General features: G+C 48.1%; 1 protein-coding gene across 1 annotated transcript in view; it reads right to left on the bottom strand.

The window, feature by feature from the left end:
- The window catches only part of patj (PATJ crumbs cell polarity complex component), a 70,216-nt gene that overhangs the window by 12,850 nt on the left and 41,143 nt on the right, over positions 1-16,223 (bottom strand). Inside the window, 2 exon segments of the mRNA XM_047342835.1 lie at positions 2,671-2,762; positions 3,091-3,287. Of these exon segments, the coding sequence (XP_047198791.1) occupies positions 2,671-2,762; positions 3,091-3,287 (289 nt within the window).

Consider the following 16,223-nt stretch of genomic DNA (forward strand, 5'->3'; position numbering starts at 1 on the left):
ACGCACAGAGGATATGACGCCACCGACAGGCGACCACATGAAACACAGCGCTGCCTCGATTCAAACTAAACTATAAAATATAAACCACAGCCCTGATGATTGGACACAATTCAATGAGGAATCACAAACGTTTCTTTATTTCATTTCTCTTTGTCATGTTTTGGTTTCAGTGTCGAGTTTTTCCATTAAAGTCGAGTTAAATAAAATGTTTACACTCAAACAAACATTTCTTCAGTACGATTCATTCATGAGATTCCTGCACGGATCAAGATGGTTTCACCAGCAGGGTGACACTTAACCGTTCCCGTTTCCATGGCGATGTGTCGGGAGGCTCGGGCCCTGTCGACATCCCATTGCTCATTGCCGTGGCGACCTTTACCCAGAGATAAATCATTCAGCGGCGGCCTGTGGACACGACTTTAACGAGATTCTGTCATCTGGCTGAACACAGCGCGAGCGGCGGCGTCCTCCTGCCCCGGCACGCCGGCCGGATTCAATCAGAGCAGCCGCCAGGAAAAAATTAAAAACCCTCAGCGAGCCGCAGGTGCACAGAGGGAATCATGGGAGGAAACACACGACCTCCACCGGGTTCTAACATCACGCCGTCGGACTCTGATCGATGTGGTTGAGATGCTCATGTTCCCCTCAGGGTGATGATCCTCTGACCTTTGACCTGTGACATCATCAGGTCTCATTAGAATATCGGCTCCTTTACGACGGAGACGATTTTTTGGTTAATGATCAAATAAAATCTGTGTCCTCAGCTCTAATGAGCTCAGTTGATTTAAACCTCACTGAGAAACAGAAACACAAATAAAGTTTGTTGTTCCACATGATTTACTGTATTTTATTTAAAACATAAATTCATGTTGTGTTGTTTTTTCTAACGTCTTCATTTCTCAGACGCAATCGTTTCATCTGAAGATTTTTCTGCGACGCTGAGTAGAAAAGTGGTGCTGATGAGACGCAGCGAGCTGGTTCCAGCTCAGCGAGCACGTTAACGACTTGTTGTGATTTACGTTGGCGTTGACAGGCGGGCGTCTCATGAGCCTTCATCCTGACGCCATGACAACACAATGAGCATCAGTCACAGCGAGTCTCACTTCGGACTGACACGCTCATCTGTCTCTATTTGTCAGGACGGGATCGTCTTCAGCTGCAGGTCTCACGCACGCTGCATCACAACAGTGATTTCACACTTTAATTCTTCACGTGTTTATGATATAGTGTAAAGTGTCATTGGGTCTAGAAAAGGCAGAAATATGAATTGTTGTTGATGTCATATGGAATAATCCTATTTACACACATGGTGACGATGATGAGGAAAAACTACCTTCAGCTTCAAACTGTTGGTGAAAGACACGATCAGGTCAAATACAACTTTTACCAATAAGGTAAACAACCTGTTTGTAGCCTGAGAGACAAAACCCAGGGCAGAGGTCGACGAGCTGCTCACTGAGACTCAACTTTTATATCAACGAGCATCCGATCAAACAGAATAATACCAACAAGGAGGAGGCCCCTCCCCCCAACTCCTCTGGCGACTCCCTGCTGAATAAAAACATGATCAACTCTGCAGATAAAAAGAGAAACTCCAGTTTCATCATCGACCGGTGGAGTAAATCCTGTCTGACGGAGAAATGACGGAGGAAACTCTTAATGAGGCCGTGGTGAAACACAACAGCTGCTCACTTCACAGCAGCTGATCTACCCTGCAGGAGGAGGAGGAGGAGGAGGAGGAGGAGGAGCACAGTTTAATCCTCTGGTATCTGCATCGAGCAGGACAAACCTGCAGGTTATAATCTGAGACATATGACTGGTCAGGTCATGTTTCAGTGACCTTCTTCTTCCCACTGACCAGCTCACACCCTCAGGTTCAGCCTCTGGTAAAACTAAAGGAGACGTCGTTACAAAAAATGAATTTACACCTTCACTCATGTTCAGATGAGACTGAAACTTAACTTCAGGGACAGAGTTAGACCCTGAAATGAGGAGGACAGAGGACATGCTGATGTGGAGGGAGCAGAGACGTGTTCAGAGACAACGTGAAACTCTTCACCAGCTGATTTCTGCTTCTCCTTCTGCACTGATTCACTTTTATCTGGATTTCTCGGAGTCTCCAGCTTGTTACACTGACGGAGTGAGAACGAGACGCCAGCTCTCACCTGATTCTCTCTGACTCGGATTAAATCAACCTGTTTAATGCTCACGTTGAAATCAGAGCGACAGAATATAGAAGAGCAGAACTAAAGAGGGAGTGAAGAAGAACACTCCCTCTTTCTGAGGTCCTGAAGAAAACTGATCCAAATTGGACATGGTCTATACTTAAGTAAAAACATCTGTAAAAGACACTTTCTGGATTAAATTCAAGTTATCTTGCTAATAAATGCAGCTGTTGGCTAATTAGCCACAACTAGCTGCTAACACATGAGGCCTTAGCAGTGGTTCTGTGAGGAGCTAACGTGCTAACGTGCTAACGTGCTCCACAGACTGTAAATAAAGAAACAAACATGACTGCATCACATTGTGAACCAATGAGAAACTGCTTTATTACGTCTCCTGTCTCAGACGTCAGTCGCCTTCTTGTTCACGAGCTCAGACCAAACCGACGAGTCCTTTAAACAGATGCACGTGTTTGCTCTGAATTCCCAGCATGCCTTGCAGTCCTACCTGAGCAGGATGAGTTTCACCTTGGAGCCGGCGCTCTTAATGATGGCCGAGGCGTTCTGGTGACTCCGCCCATAAAGAATCTGGTTGTTGATCTGCCAGAAAAAAACAGAGAATGTTTTTCTTTATTTACACAAATAAATCAGAAGAAATCACCAAAATCAGTAAGTGTGAAAAATCATCACTTTAAAGTCACTGATTCCACCAAACCAGACTCACACGTGTGTGTGTGTATCTTACTGTCTGTGTGTATTTGTTCCTCAGCATCTATTTTTCATGGCGTCACTTGCTCACTTGTTTACAGATGTTGTGGTGTTGTTTATCTCATGTTCGTCATGTGACGTCATGTCACATGATCTGATGGGATGTCACGTGATGTCATATAACAGGTGACACTGTGATGATGATCTGAACGTTTCTAACCTCCAACAGTTCATCTCCAACCCGGATGCGTCCGTCTCGAGCCGCCGCTCCTCCAGGACTGAGTCCAACCACGAAGATGCTGAGGCGGGAACGATCCCTGTTTCCTGCCAGACTGAGACCCAAACCCTGACGCTCCTTCTCCACCTCCACGCACAACAGCTCCCCCTGCAGGTCTCCGTAACGCTCACACCAGCGCTCTGCAGCAGCAACAGGAAGAGGAACAGGAACAGGAAGAGGAACAGGAACAGGAAGAGGAACAGGAAGAGGAAATGTCAGGTGGAGAGCGAAAAATCACAAAAACAAAACATCTCAACAGGAACCTTTTTACGTGGTTTTTCCTTCTGAGAAAACAGACAAAACTGTGGAAAATAAGTAAATAAATAAAAAGTGACTCCAGGTAGGAAAGAGGAGGAGGAGGAGGAGGAGGAGGTGCTGGTCTGAGGAGAGAAGAACAGACATGAAAGATGAGTATATAAGAGAAGACTTGGAAGGAGGAGAGAGGAGTTAGGAGAAAACAAGAGGAGGATTTAAGAGATGCAGATAATTAAATAAGAAGAGTGAGAGGTGGAGGATTAAATTCAGTGTCAAACAAAATACTGTTTAATCGTCTGTGAAATAAACCGTGAGTGAAATATAAAGCAGATTCAAACAGAGACTCGGCTCCATCACTCTGAACAAACATGTTCACACACGACAGAGATAATCAGCTGAAACTGAATCCTGAGAAAAACACAGATTCACTGTCAAAGATGTTTCTGTCATTTCAATCAGTTATTTGATGATTTAAAAACAGGCTGAGACGTCCTGATTGGTCAAGTTCCTATCAGAGTCGGACAGCTGAGGCCGACTCCTGATTGGTCGAGCATGTGTATGGGCGGGGCCTCTACATCACAGCTCAACCCCACGATCACTGCTGCACAGACTGACTGCAAATGATGTCATCACCACAAGATGGCAGTATTTGTATTGGATATATTTTGGCTTCAGTTCTGAAGAAGTGGAGACGGGTTTCGCTTCAAAACTCCAGTACTTGGTACCGTGCTGTGACCGGGTCGGGTCCAGTCTACATCCAGGACATGGTCAAACCTCACACCCCAGCACGTCCACTCCGCTCTGCATCGACCAATCAGCTGCTCCCTCACTGCGAGGGACAGCTGTCACTCAACTACATCACCACTGTTTCCTGTCCTGGCTCCTAAACGGTGGAACCAGCTCCACATGGACATGAGGACAGGAAGTCCACACATCTTCCTCCAGACTGAAGACACTTCTCTTCAGACTGAAGACACTTCCCTTCAGACTGAAGACACTTCTCTTCAGACTGAAGACACTTCCCTTCAGACTGAAGACACACTTCCTCTTCAGACTGAAGACACTTCCCTTCAGACTGAAGACACTTCTCTTCAGACTGAAGACACTTCTCTTCAGACCACACCTCAGATAAACAAACAAACACAAAACCCTAAAAAACACCACTATATTCAGAAGCACTTACATGTCACTAACTTATAGAACTTTGTAGTTTAGCTTTTTTGAAGAACTTGTACTTTCTCTATTCTTGTTGTTCTGGTTTGTTCCTCATGGTTGATGCACTGATTGTGAGTCGCTCTGGAGAAAAGCGTCAGCTCAATGAAATGTAATGTCGTGTGTTGTCGTCTTTTTGTCTATGGTTGTGTTTGTGTGTGTGTGTTGCACAAAACACACACACACTTAATGAGGTGTAATAGTTTTCTTCTGACAGGAGGTGTGTGTAAATATATTTACTAATGGGACATAAATCCTTGTCTCGTGTGTGTGTGTCCTTCAGATGTTAATGTATTATGGGGGGGGGGACTAACACTCAGTGGTGAAGGACAAAGAGGACACACTGATGGTTACACTTCCTGTTTCGGAAGACGTCTTACTTCTCTACCATGTTTCTGATCTTATACTGTTATTTCACGTTGCAGTGTTTGAACCAGTGTTTTCAGTGCAGCAGCTGATCTGGAGCCAGCTTTTAGGATCTAGTCCACGTTGAAGCTTCTGCAGCTTCCAGGACGAGAGAAGACGTGAGAGGATAAATCATGTGACTAATAGAGAAACATTTCCCTGGTTCTCTCTGGTGTTTGACAGTTTGTGTTGAGTGTGATCGTCCTCATGCAGAGAGACTGAAACCAGCATGTAGGCCACAGACACACACACACACACAACAAACATCTGGTTCTCTGTGTGTACAGAGGGCACAACATCTGGTTAGAGGTCATCCGCTAAAAATAATGTTACTCCAGGTAAGACTGCAGAGTAAAGGCATATGAATGCAACACACAGACACAGACACACACACACACAGCAGTGTGTTGACAGCAGTGGGTCCGTCTGTCACACACTGATGAACACTGTCATTCTAGAAAACCCTGCAGTGTGTTTATGTGCTCCGAGCAAGGTGACTTGTCCCAGTAAATCAGTGCACACACACACACACACACACACACACACACACACACACACACACACACACACACACACACACACACACACACGCACACGCACACTCTCATGCATGTCATGAATACAACGGCAGAGAAAGTAGCTTCCCTCCAGCTACGTCTACACTGTGTGTGTGTGTGTGTGTGTCTTAAATGAATCACCATGTTCTAGTAGGAGCTGGTAATGTGCAGATTGACCCGAGTAGAGGCTGAATCACACACACACACACACACACACACACACACACACACACACAATAATTAGCCTGACCTGTCCGAGCTCATCCTCGTGTTTTGAACATGATTCACCTTCACGTGTTTTTTCCTGAATAGAATCAGAAGTTTTAGTTTTTCAGTTGAATGATGGACAAGAGAACCAACATCAGTAGAACCAACATCAGTTCTCACACACACACACACACACACACACACACACACACACAGAGCTTTGTAGATAAATGTTGTGATGGACTAGAAGTTAACCACACGTGGTCTGAGATGTGTCAGCAGCAAGTTTAAGTCTTTGAGTGTCCGTCTCTTCTGTGAACTTCCTGTTTGTAGGGTTTGTGTTTCCTGTTTTATTTGTGTCTGTTGGGGGGGTTTGTGTGTCACTCGTGTCTCGTTGGTCCACCAGTCCTCAGTGTATTTATATCCTCGTGCTTTCAGTCCTCAGAGCGTCACCATCGTTCTCTGGGTTCTCGTTAGTTTTCCGTAGTTTTCAAATGGATTTTAGATTTGTACCTGCTCACCAGAGGTTTAATTTGTCTGTTTGATCCGAACTCTCTGGTGTCTGACTCTGGGTTTTCATTAAATCACTCAAACTGAATCATCCTCTGCTCCTGAGCTCCTCCCTTGTGATTTCAACAAGCTGATTGTCAAAGTAATGAAGTGAAACCAACGAGTGTCTGGACGACAGGAAATGTTGAGATGATGTTGAACAGGGACATGAAGTAAACACCTGAATGAACCTGGTTCGTTCTACTGAAGCTCCAGTGAAGAGAAGGTTCAAGTGAAAGAGAGAAAGAATCACATGGAGTATAGAGATACAGTCCAGTGTGTGTGTGTGTGTGTGTGTGTGTGTGTGTGTGTGTGTGTGTGTGTGTGTGTGTGTGTGTCTGCACAGAAGAACAAGGTGATGGCAAGGTGAGACACGCTAATCACATTTACTTATCTCCCTCTCACACACTCACACACAGTTTTAAAGAATCTTTAGCCTCTCGTCCAGATTTGTCTGACGTGGCTTTGGACCAGGTCCTGGTCTGATGTCGTCTTTACAACAGTAAATGTCTCATACAACTGAGAATTGTTCGTTCAGCAGTTTAAGTCATTTTACTTCCAAAGAGGCTTCAGCATCGTACGAGCTGAGAGCGACACACACATTTAATATTTAGTTCTGATGTGCCACAGTCCGACAGTGTGTAAGTGTAAGTGGCAGTCACAGGGATGTGGCCTGGAGGGTCAGAAGCTGTGGTTTACCTCTGTGTGTCTGTGCAGCACAGAAAAGCCTGAGAGCTGAAGTCATGTGTAAAAAACAGCAGCAGCACAAACCCTGATTCTATTGAATCTGTGAGTCAGTGCGTGATTTACCTCACAGCTCTGACTCCCTGCTCCTGTCCTCTGATCGTCTGTGAGACATCAAACCTCCAGATATTTGTTGTAAAGAAATGTCCTCGGGAGAAGGTTTATTAAAAGACTGGAGAGGGATTTTTATTTTCATCTTCAGAGCTTTAAGGTCCCTGGAGTCACTGCATGTTTATTTTAGGGTGTTTACAGTTTGAGAAACTGTGTCAGTGACGACCACCTTCCCCGTCTGGTTGTGAGGAAAGAGAGACGGAAGAAAAGAAAGAGAATCAGAGCGAAGGACAGAAGGAGGAGGAGCAGGAGGCTGAAAAGATGCGTCTCCTCCCTCAGTATGAAGCAGTGCTGCAGTCGCTCCTGGAGGTCACTGCAATGCAACAGTAGCTCAGCCTGCTGCTGCTGCAAAACACACACACACACACACACACACACACACACACACACACACACACATACACACACACACACCCCTCAGAGGAGGTGGCATTAATCTACTCCCCACAGCCCGAACTGGTCCAGATAACAACAGACTGGAGGCAGCAGAGAAAAGCTCCAGAGCCACAGATCAGCTGACGTCACGTTTCTGATTCGTACTTTTTATTTTGAGGTTAGTTAAGTTAAAACATCGGCGACAACACGAGAACCAAAGAGTTCCAGGAATATATCAAGTAACTAAAGAGTCTCGATTGCCCCCTGGTGGCTGGCCGCAGTAAAGGTCATTAACTCCTCCTCCATGTTAGCAGATGGGACATGGACCAAACTAAAACATCAAAGTAGACGTTAAATAAATGTTTGTAAAGATGTTTCTGTCGTTTCAGGTCGTTCTTATCTCTCTGATGTTTGTTCAAGTGTTTGGTTTGAATCAGTTATTTGATGATATAAAAACACTGACTCCTGATTGGTCAAGTTCCTATCAGGGTTATAATTTAACAGGAGGAAGTGGAGCCACACGCCTTTGTTTACAATCACAAATCTTTACAGTCTATGATTTGCTCACACAGCAGGTGACAACTCATGATTCAACGTGTCATCATGTGATCAAAATTACAACCTGCGTTATGCACGTTTGTAAATTCATGTTGATCATCACAGGTAACGAGAGCGTGACCCGGAGCGTGACCAGGAGCGTGACCCGGAGCGTGACCAGGAGCGTGACCCGGAGCGTGACTAGGAGCGTGACCAGGAGCGTGATCAGGAGCGGGAGCGTGATCAGGAGCGTGATCAGGGTGACCCGAGCGTGACCGAGCGTGACCAGGAGCGTGACCCGGAGCGTGACCAGGAGCGTGACCCGGAGCGTGACTAGGAGCGTGACCAGGAGCGTGATCAGGAGCGTGACCCGAGCGTGATCAGGAGCGTGACCCGGAGCGTGACCAGGAGCGTGACCAGGAGCGTGACCAGGAGCGTGACCCGGAGCGTGACCAGGAGCGTGACCTGGAGCGTGACCAGGAGCGTGACCCGGAGCGTGACTAGGAGCGTGACCAGGAGCGTGATCAGAGCGTGACCCGGAGCGTGATCAGGAGCGTGATCAGGAGCGTGACCCGGAGCGTGACCCGAGCGTGACCAGGAGCGTGACCCGGAGCGTGACCAGGAGTGTGACCCGAGCGTGACTAGGAGCGTGACCAGGAGCGTGACCAGGAGCGTGACCCGGAGCGTGACCAGGAGCGTGACCCGGAGCGTGACCAGGAGCGTGATCAGAGCGTGACCAGGAGCGTGACCCGAGCGTGATCAGAGCGGACCGAGCGTGACCAGGAGCGTGACCCGAGCGTGACCCGAGCGTGACCAGGAGCGTGGCCAGGAGCGTGGCCAGGAGCGTGATCAGGAGCGTGATCGGGAGCGTGACCCGGAGCGTGACCAGGAGCGTGATCGGGAGCGTGATCAGGAGCGTGATCGAGCGTGACCCGGAGCGTATACCCGAAGCGTGACCAGGAGCGTGACCGGAGCGTGATCGGGAGCGTGATCAGGAGCGTGATCGGGAGCGTGACCCGGAGCGTATACCCGGAAGCGTGACCAGGAGCGTGACCAGGAGCGTGATCGGGAGCGTGATCAGGAGCGTGACCCGGAGCGTGACCAGGAGCGTGACCAGGAGCGTGATCGGAGCGTGACCAGGAGCGTGGCCAGGAGCGTGGCCAGGAGCGTGATCAGGAGCGTGATCGGCGGGACCCGAGCGTGACCAGGAGCGTGACCCGGAGCGTGACCCGGAGCGTGACCAGGAGCGGATCAGGAGTGTGACCCGGAGCGTGTCGAGCGTGACCAGGAGCGTGACCGGGAGCGTGATCGGGAGCGTGGCCAGGAGCGTGACCAGGAGCGTGACCCGGAGCGTGATCAGGAGCGTGACCCGGAGCGTGACCAGGGCGTGACCAAGGCGTGACCAGGAGCGTGACCAGGAGCGTGACCAGGAGCGTGACCCGGAGCGTGACCAGGAGCGTGACCAGGAGCGTGACCAGGAGCGTGACCAGGAGCGTGACCAGGAGCGTGACCAGGAGCGTGACCCGGAGCGTGATCGGGAGCGTGGCCAGGAGCGTGATCAGGACCAGGAGCGTGACCGGGAGCGTGACCAGGAGCGTGATCGGGAGCGTGACCAGGAGCGTGACCAGGAGCGTGATCAGGACCAGGAGCGTGACCCGGGCGTGACCGGGAGCGTGATCGGGAGCGTGACCAGGAGCGTGACCAGGAGCGTGATCAACCAGGAGCGTGACCCGAGCGTGACCAGGAGCGTGATCGGAGCGTGACCAGGAGCGTGACCAGGAGCGTGATCGGGGCGTGACCAGGAGCGTGACCAGGAGCATGATCAGACCAGGAGCGTGATCGAGCGTGACCAGGAGCGTGATCGGGCGTGACCAGAAGCGTGACCAGGAGCGTGATCAGACCAGGAGTGTGACCCGGAGTGTGGCCAGGAGCGTGACCAGGAGCGTGACCAGGACCAGGAGCGTGATCAGGACCAGGAGCGTGACCCGGAGCGTGACCAGGAGCGTGACCGGGCGTGACCAGGAGCGTGATCAGGACCAGGAGCGTGATCGGGAGCGTGATCAGGAGCGTGACCAGGAGCGTGACCAGGAGCGTGATCAGACCAGGGCGTGACCGGGGCGGATCGAGCGCAGGCGATCAGAGCGTGGCCAGGGTGATCAGAGCGTGACCAGGAGCGTGACCGGAGCATGACCCGGGCGTGACCAGGAGCGTGGCCAGGCGTGACCGGGGCGTGATCGAGGCGTGGCCAGGAGCGTGATCAGGAGCGTGGCCAGAGCGATCGGAGCGTGATCGAGCGTGACCGGGCGTGACCAGAGGCGTGACCCGGAGCGTGGCCAGGAGCGTGACCAGGAGCGTGACCAGGAGCGTGGCCAGAGGCGTGATCGGGGCGTGGCCAGGAGCGTGATCAGGAGCGTGGCCAGAGGCGTGACCAGGAGCGTATCGAGCGTGATCGGGGCGTGACCCGAAGCGTGATCGGGGCGTGGCCAGGAGCGGATCAGAAGCGTGATCGGGAGTGTGACCCGGAAGCGTGATCGGGAGCGTGACAACGTTCAGCACCAACCAGCTGAGTTGAGATGGGCGGGGCTCCATCATGGAAGCACAGGCGCTCACAGAACGGAAACACAATCATCACTTCTCATTCTTCATACCATCTAGATCTGGCTTCTTCCTCTTCCTCCTCAAACTGAACTTCAAGATGAAGCAGCGAGTGTTGAGGACGTGTTGACAGAACGTGACTTTCAGGAGTCTGGGCCCAGTGTGTCGCTGTGACCACAGAAGGTTTACCTTGTTTCTGATATCACCTGATGAGCAAACTGAAGTTACAGATATGTATGTTATAACAAACCTAACTGGTGATACTGGTTCAAATATGAAGATGAGTTTAGAACCAGAACAATGTATGTTGGATAAAGAGGAGTTTGATTGTCCCGCTGTCATTTGTATTTATCACACTGCAATATTAAATGTACGTGTCTGGACAAAATATATTTTTGTAATATTTAGGTGTTTTCATATGGTGTTCTTTAAAGGATAATAAAATATGAAATAAAGATTATTGGACATGCTGCTGTCTTTATCTGAACATATGAAGTGAGATTCATGACAAACTGCTGAAAGGATTTTACACAAGGTTTCACTTCTGGAACAGAACCTGGACGTTCGGTTTCAGTCCGGTTCTATTTGTAAAGAACGTGTCAGAGAAGAATATTTCAGCTTCAAGCTCACAAACAAAAATACATGGAGACAGATATTCAATGTGTGTGTGTGTGTGTGTGTGTGTCAGGAGGCTGAATGAGTGATGCAGCATAACCTGGGGAGGCGCCAATTAAGTCACTCTGCACTAGTCATCAACACACACACACACACACACACACACACACACACACACAAACAGGTGGGTGCAGACTTCTACACATAAGGGTTATGCTGCATTGTTTTGTTGAGTGCTTGTTTGTATATGTGTGTGTGTGTGTGTGTGTGTGTGTGTGTGGAGCAGACAGACACACACAGACATGGAGACAGGTTAAAGGTGACCTCTACCTGGACTTGATACACTGACAGGAAACACAAACAGTCAGACGTTTCTCAGCTCAGCTGTTCACACTGAGGCAGCAACGAAACCACCAGAACACACACACACACACACACACACACACACACACACACACACACACACACACACAGTGAGAGAGCATACGAACCCGGTGGCAGCATCGTCCATGCTTCAGTCTTCACACTCAGAGATAAATCCACGTGTGTGTGTGTCGTCTCAGTTTCAGGTTTGCTGTAACGGTCCGATATCCAGAAAACAAGATTTGGGTGCTTGTGTGGATGTGTGTGCATGTGTGTGTGTGATGTGTGTGTGTGTGTGTGTGTGTGTGTATGTGTGCCTGCTGACTGCCTTGATACTGAGGCAGTGAGCGACGAACAGCTCTGTTATACACTCCAACCTTGATTACACTCTCTCTCTCTCTCTCTCTCTCTCTCTCTCTCCTTCTCTGTCTCTCTCTCTCTCTCTGTCTCTCTGTCTCTCTCTCTCTCTCCCTCTCTCTCTCTCTCTCTCGCTCTCTGTTCTCTCTCTCTCTGTCTCTCTCTCTCTCTCTCCTCTCTCTCTCTCTCTCTCTCTCTCTCTCTCTCTCTCTCTCTCTCTCCCTCTCTCTCCTCTCTCTCTCTGTCTCTCTCTCTCTCTCTCTCTTTCCTCCTGCGGCTCACCCCTCCTCCCCTTCCTCTCTCGCTGATTTCCCCTCTCTCTCTCTCCCATCCATCTTTCTCACTCCATCAAAATCGCTTCTCCCTCCTCGCTCTCTGCCAACCCTATTCTTACAGATTCATTACTGCTGTGTAAAATAAATCTACAAACATGATTCATTCCGTCTTTCAGGCAACTGGACTTGTTGCAGTTTCACGTCTCATGTTAAGCTGCTTCAGACCTGAGCTCCTCAGTTCTCTGGATCTTCTCTGGAGGATCAGTTTGTCTTCCCCCTCCTGAGCTCCTGTATAAAGTGTAGATCCAGGAGCAGTGTGAACACAGCAGAGGATCCTCCACTGATTCACTGGGTGAGTGGGGGGGGGGGGAGGAGCTTCTAACACGGGACACAAACATGAAGAAACTAAAACAAAGATCTCTGGTGAAGAAGTGCTGACACACACGATGAAGACACAGACGAAGATGTGAAGAGAGTTTGTGGTGATCAGAGCTGAAGGTGTCAGGTGATGTCAACATGATCACATGACCTCTGCAGCAGAGGTAACTTCCTGTCTCTGTCTGCTGCACCCGGCTGCCCCCCCCCCCCCCGAACCAGGAGGAGGATCTGATGCTGTGAACGAGTCTGTGCAGAAAACCTGCTGCTGTGTTGTTCAGCTGTGAAACACAAACTCTGGAGGTCATTCACACTGACTGATCCAGGTATTTAAGCTCAGTGGATGTTGATGTTAGCGTTCGTGCTCCTGGCTGTTGTATCGACAGGCGTTAAAGAGTCGCTGGAGTCACCTGAGGTCGAAGGTGAAGGATAAGAGACGTAGACCTCATACCTCCACTAAACCGTCCTGAAACCAGTGATGCCTGAGCCTCTCATCACTCAGATCTGAAGAAGCCTCTTGGATGAACATCTTGGAGGATTTCAAGAAACCATCAGTTAAATCGATCCCAGGAATCTCCTCAAGGAAAACAGTGAAAGGTCAAGAATCTCCTTCCATAGGCTCCTCAGACACATCCAGGTCGGGAAACACCAACAACATCCAAAACCTTCTTCCACTTCTTCAGTCACCTCAATCATTGGAGACAGGCGCCCTGAAACTGAATTTATGAATTCCTGAAACCTTGTCTGAATATGAAGGTCAAGTAGTTTAAGAACTTGGGAGACTGACGAGAACCGTTGCTTCAAGTCAATTAAGTACTGAATCCTCCACCTGGAGGATGCATGTGCAGTTTTTGCCATTGTAGTGTGCGGCCACACAATTGTTGGAGGGAACATGGACGTCTACACAGAACCTCACGTGATCACTGTGATGCTTGTGTTCTCGTGGATGTGTTAAGTAAAATGCTTGCTGAGGAACCACCTCATGAATTACACAGGAGCTTTCTGGAACCAGAATCTAAGGACAGGAATCAGAGATAGACTCTAATCTGCATCACCACACACACATTAATGAGTCTATAGGGAGCCGTAGCTTATTGATCCACACACACACACACACACACACACACACACACACGGCAGCTGTGATGGTCCACTCATCATCATTCAGACCAGCACCTCCCCTCTGCCTCGTCATGAGTCACAAATCAAACACACCCGAGCCACATCCTCAATTAAGATCATTTACACAAACACAGATCTGTGTGTAATCTCCTGCTGTTGTTCAGGATGACTGGAGAGAAGCTGTGCATGTTCAACTGGTTTCCAGCAGCAAGACGGACAGACGGGTTCATCACCATTAAATCAACCAATCAGATCTTTGTGTTCTTCCAGTTTCACGTCCGTCACGTGTTAGGGTCTAGACGTTAAAAACCTGTAGCCCTAGTTTGAATAATTTCAGGTTCGCTGTGGCGTTTATTTAATTATCAGTGTCAATTTAATTATCAATTTTCCACCAAAATAAATTGAATTTGTGTCGCCATGTTTGTTGTTCACGTCACGAACATCTGGTCATTGTATACAGTCCGAGCTCGGTTCTGCCCTCTAGAGGAATTCCCCAGTAACACAATTCCGCCGATTGTTTACATGAACCCGATTAAAAAGCATCGACATCTCCGAGCTTAACTTTTCACCTTATGCACTTAAAGGTCAGATATTTCCCACAATGCAACTGTGGAGATATCTCCCTGCTCCTTTAGAGTTAATTGGACCATCTCGATCGACGGTGTGTTTCAGTCAGTGAGAATGTTTGAACACTATAAAGGTTATGATGATGAACAAAGTCCTGCAGCCTAAAGACCCATCAGATAAAAACTGGAAGTTAAATCATCTTTTACACATCATGTGCTCGTGTTCACTGCAGAGCTGTGATTCCCTCAGAGGACAAGAACTAAGACCAGCACACAAAGCTTTTCCTGCTGTTGACCTTCCTGCAGCCTCTACACAGAACAGGGTCAGTGCCATGAACAAAAGAGAGGAAGAAAGAAATATGAACATGTCAAATATGAGACAGAGTCTAAATCAAGTCTCAGGGCAGAAGCAGAAACCTGCAGCAGGTCAGTTTCACACAAGACCTTTTCAGACATAAAATCTGGAGAAGTGGCTGCAGAGTTAACCCAGAGTTAACCAAGAGTTAACCCAGAGTTAACCCAGAGTTAACCCAGAGTTAACGCAGAGTTAATCCAGAGTTAACCCAGAGTTAACCCAGAGTTAACCCAGAGTTAACCCAGAGTTAACCAAGAGTTAACCCAGAGTTAACCCAGAGTTAACCCAGAGTTAATCCAGAGTTAACCAAGAGTTAACCCAGAGTTAACCCAGAGTTAACCCAGAGTTAACCCAGAGTTAACCCAGAGTTAACCCAGAGTAAACCAAGAGTTAACCCAGAGTTAACCCAGAGTTAACCCAGAGTTAACGCAGAGTTAACCTAGAGTTAACCCAGAGTTAATCCAGAGTTAACCCAGAGTTAACCAGAAGTTAACCCAGAGTTAACCCAGAGTTAATCCAGAGTTAAACCAGAGTTAACCCAGAGTTAAACCAGAGTTAACCCAGAGTTAACCCATAGTTAACCCATAGTTAACCCAGAGTTAATCCAGAGTTAACCCAGAGTTAATCCAGAGTTAAACCAGAGTTAACCCAGAGTTAATCCAGAGTTAACCCAGAGTTAATCCAGAGTTAACCCATAGTTAACCCAGAGTTAATCCAGAGTTAACCTTAACACTGCAGTTCAATATGAGGAGGATGAGGAGGAGAAGGGGGAAGAGCAGTGGAGTAAAGACTGTTTTGTGCTGTACAGGCCACGAACATTTTTGTTTGTGTGTGTGTGTGTTAAATGTTATATATGTGTGTGTGTGTATGTTGGGTTGTGTGTGTGTGTGTTAAATGTTATATATGTGTGTGTGTGTGTGTTGTGTCTAATCCCAGAGCAGCCTGATCAAATGTTAATTATCTGGTTGTGCTTTAAGCAGCAGATATTTGACGACGCCTCATTTCACCTTCACTTCATCTTAAGATATCGAAAATAAAGAAGGTCAACAATTAGGAAAAAACCTAATTGTTAATTCTACAACCGGCTCCGTGGACACTAAAATAATCCAGAACATTTCTGGAGGCTGAGGGAGGCTCCACCATGAGACTGAGCTCTGAGAGTGAAAATCGCACTGTTGAGGAAACATGAGTGACAGCGAGAATCTTTATGAGACACAAGATGTAAAGATTTCAAAAGTAAATGTATAAAACATACAAAGCTGTTACAACTTGTTTGACATGACTTTGACTCTTACTTCCACCATAAGGTTCTTTTATTGAGGTTTATTTTCAGTAGGCAAACAAAGTGTAAAACTGCAGGAACATGTCGTCACAAGTGACAATCTGAAGTTACTCAGTGAAAGGAACTGCTCCGTATCTCAGTCATGATTCTTATCAAATTCAGGAAACTGTCCTGACTCCAGGTTTGGTGTCTCTGCTGCTCTTTACCTGGACGTCCCTG

The sequence above is a fragment of the Hippoglossus stenolepis genome, chromosome 14 (genome assembly GCF_022539355.2).
Source record: "Hippoglossus stenolepis isolate QCI-W04-F060 chromosome 14, HSTE1.2, whole genome shotgun sequence".
Classification (NCBI taxonomy): domain Eukaryota; kingdom Metazoa; phylum Chordata; class Actinopteri; order Pleuronectiformes; family Pleuronectidae; genus Hippoglossus; species Hippoglossus stenolepis.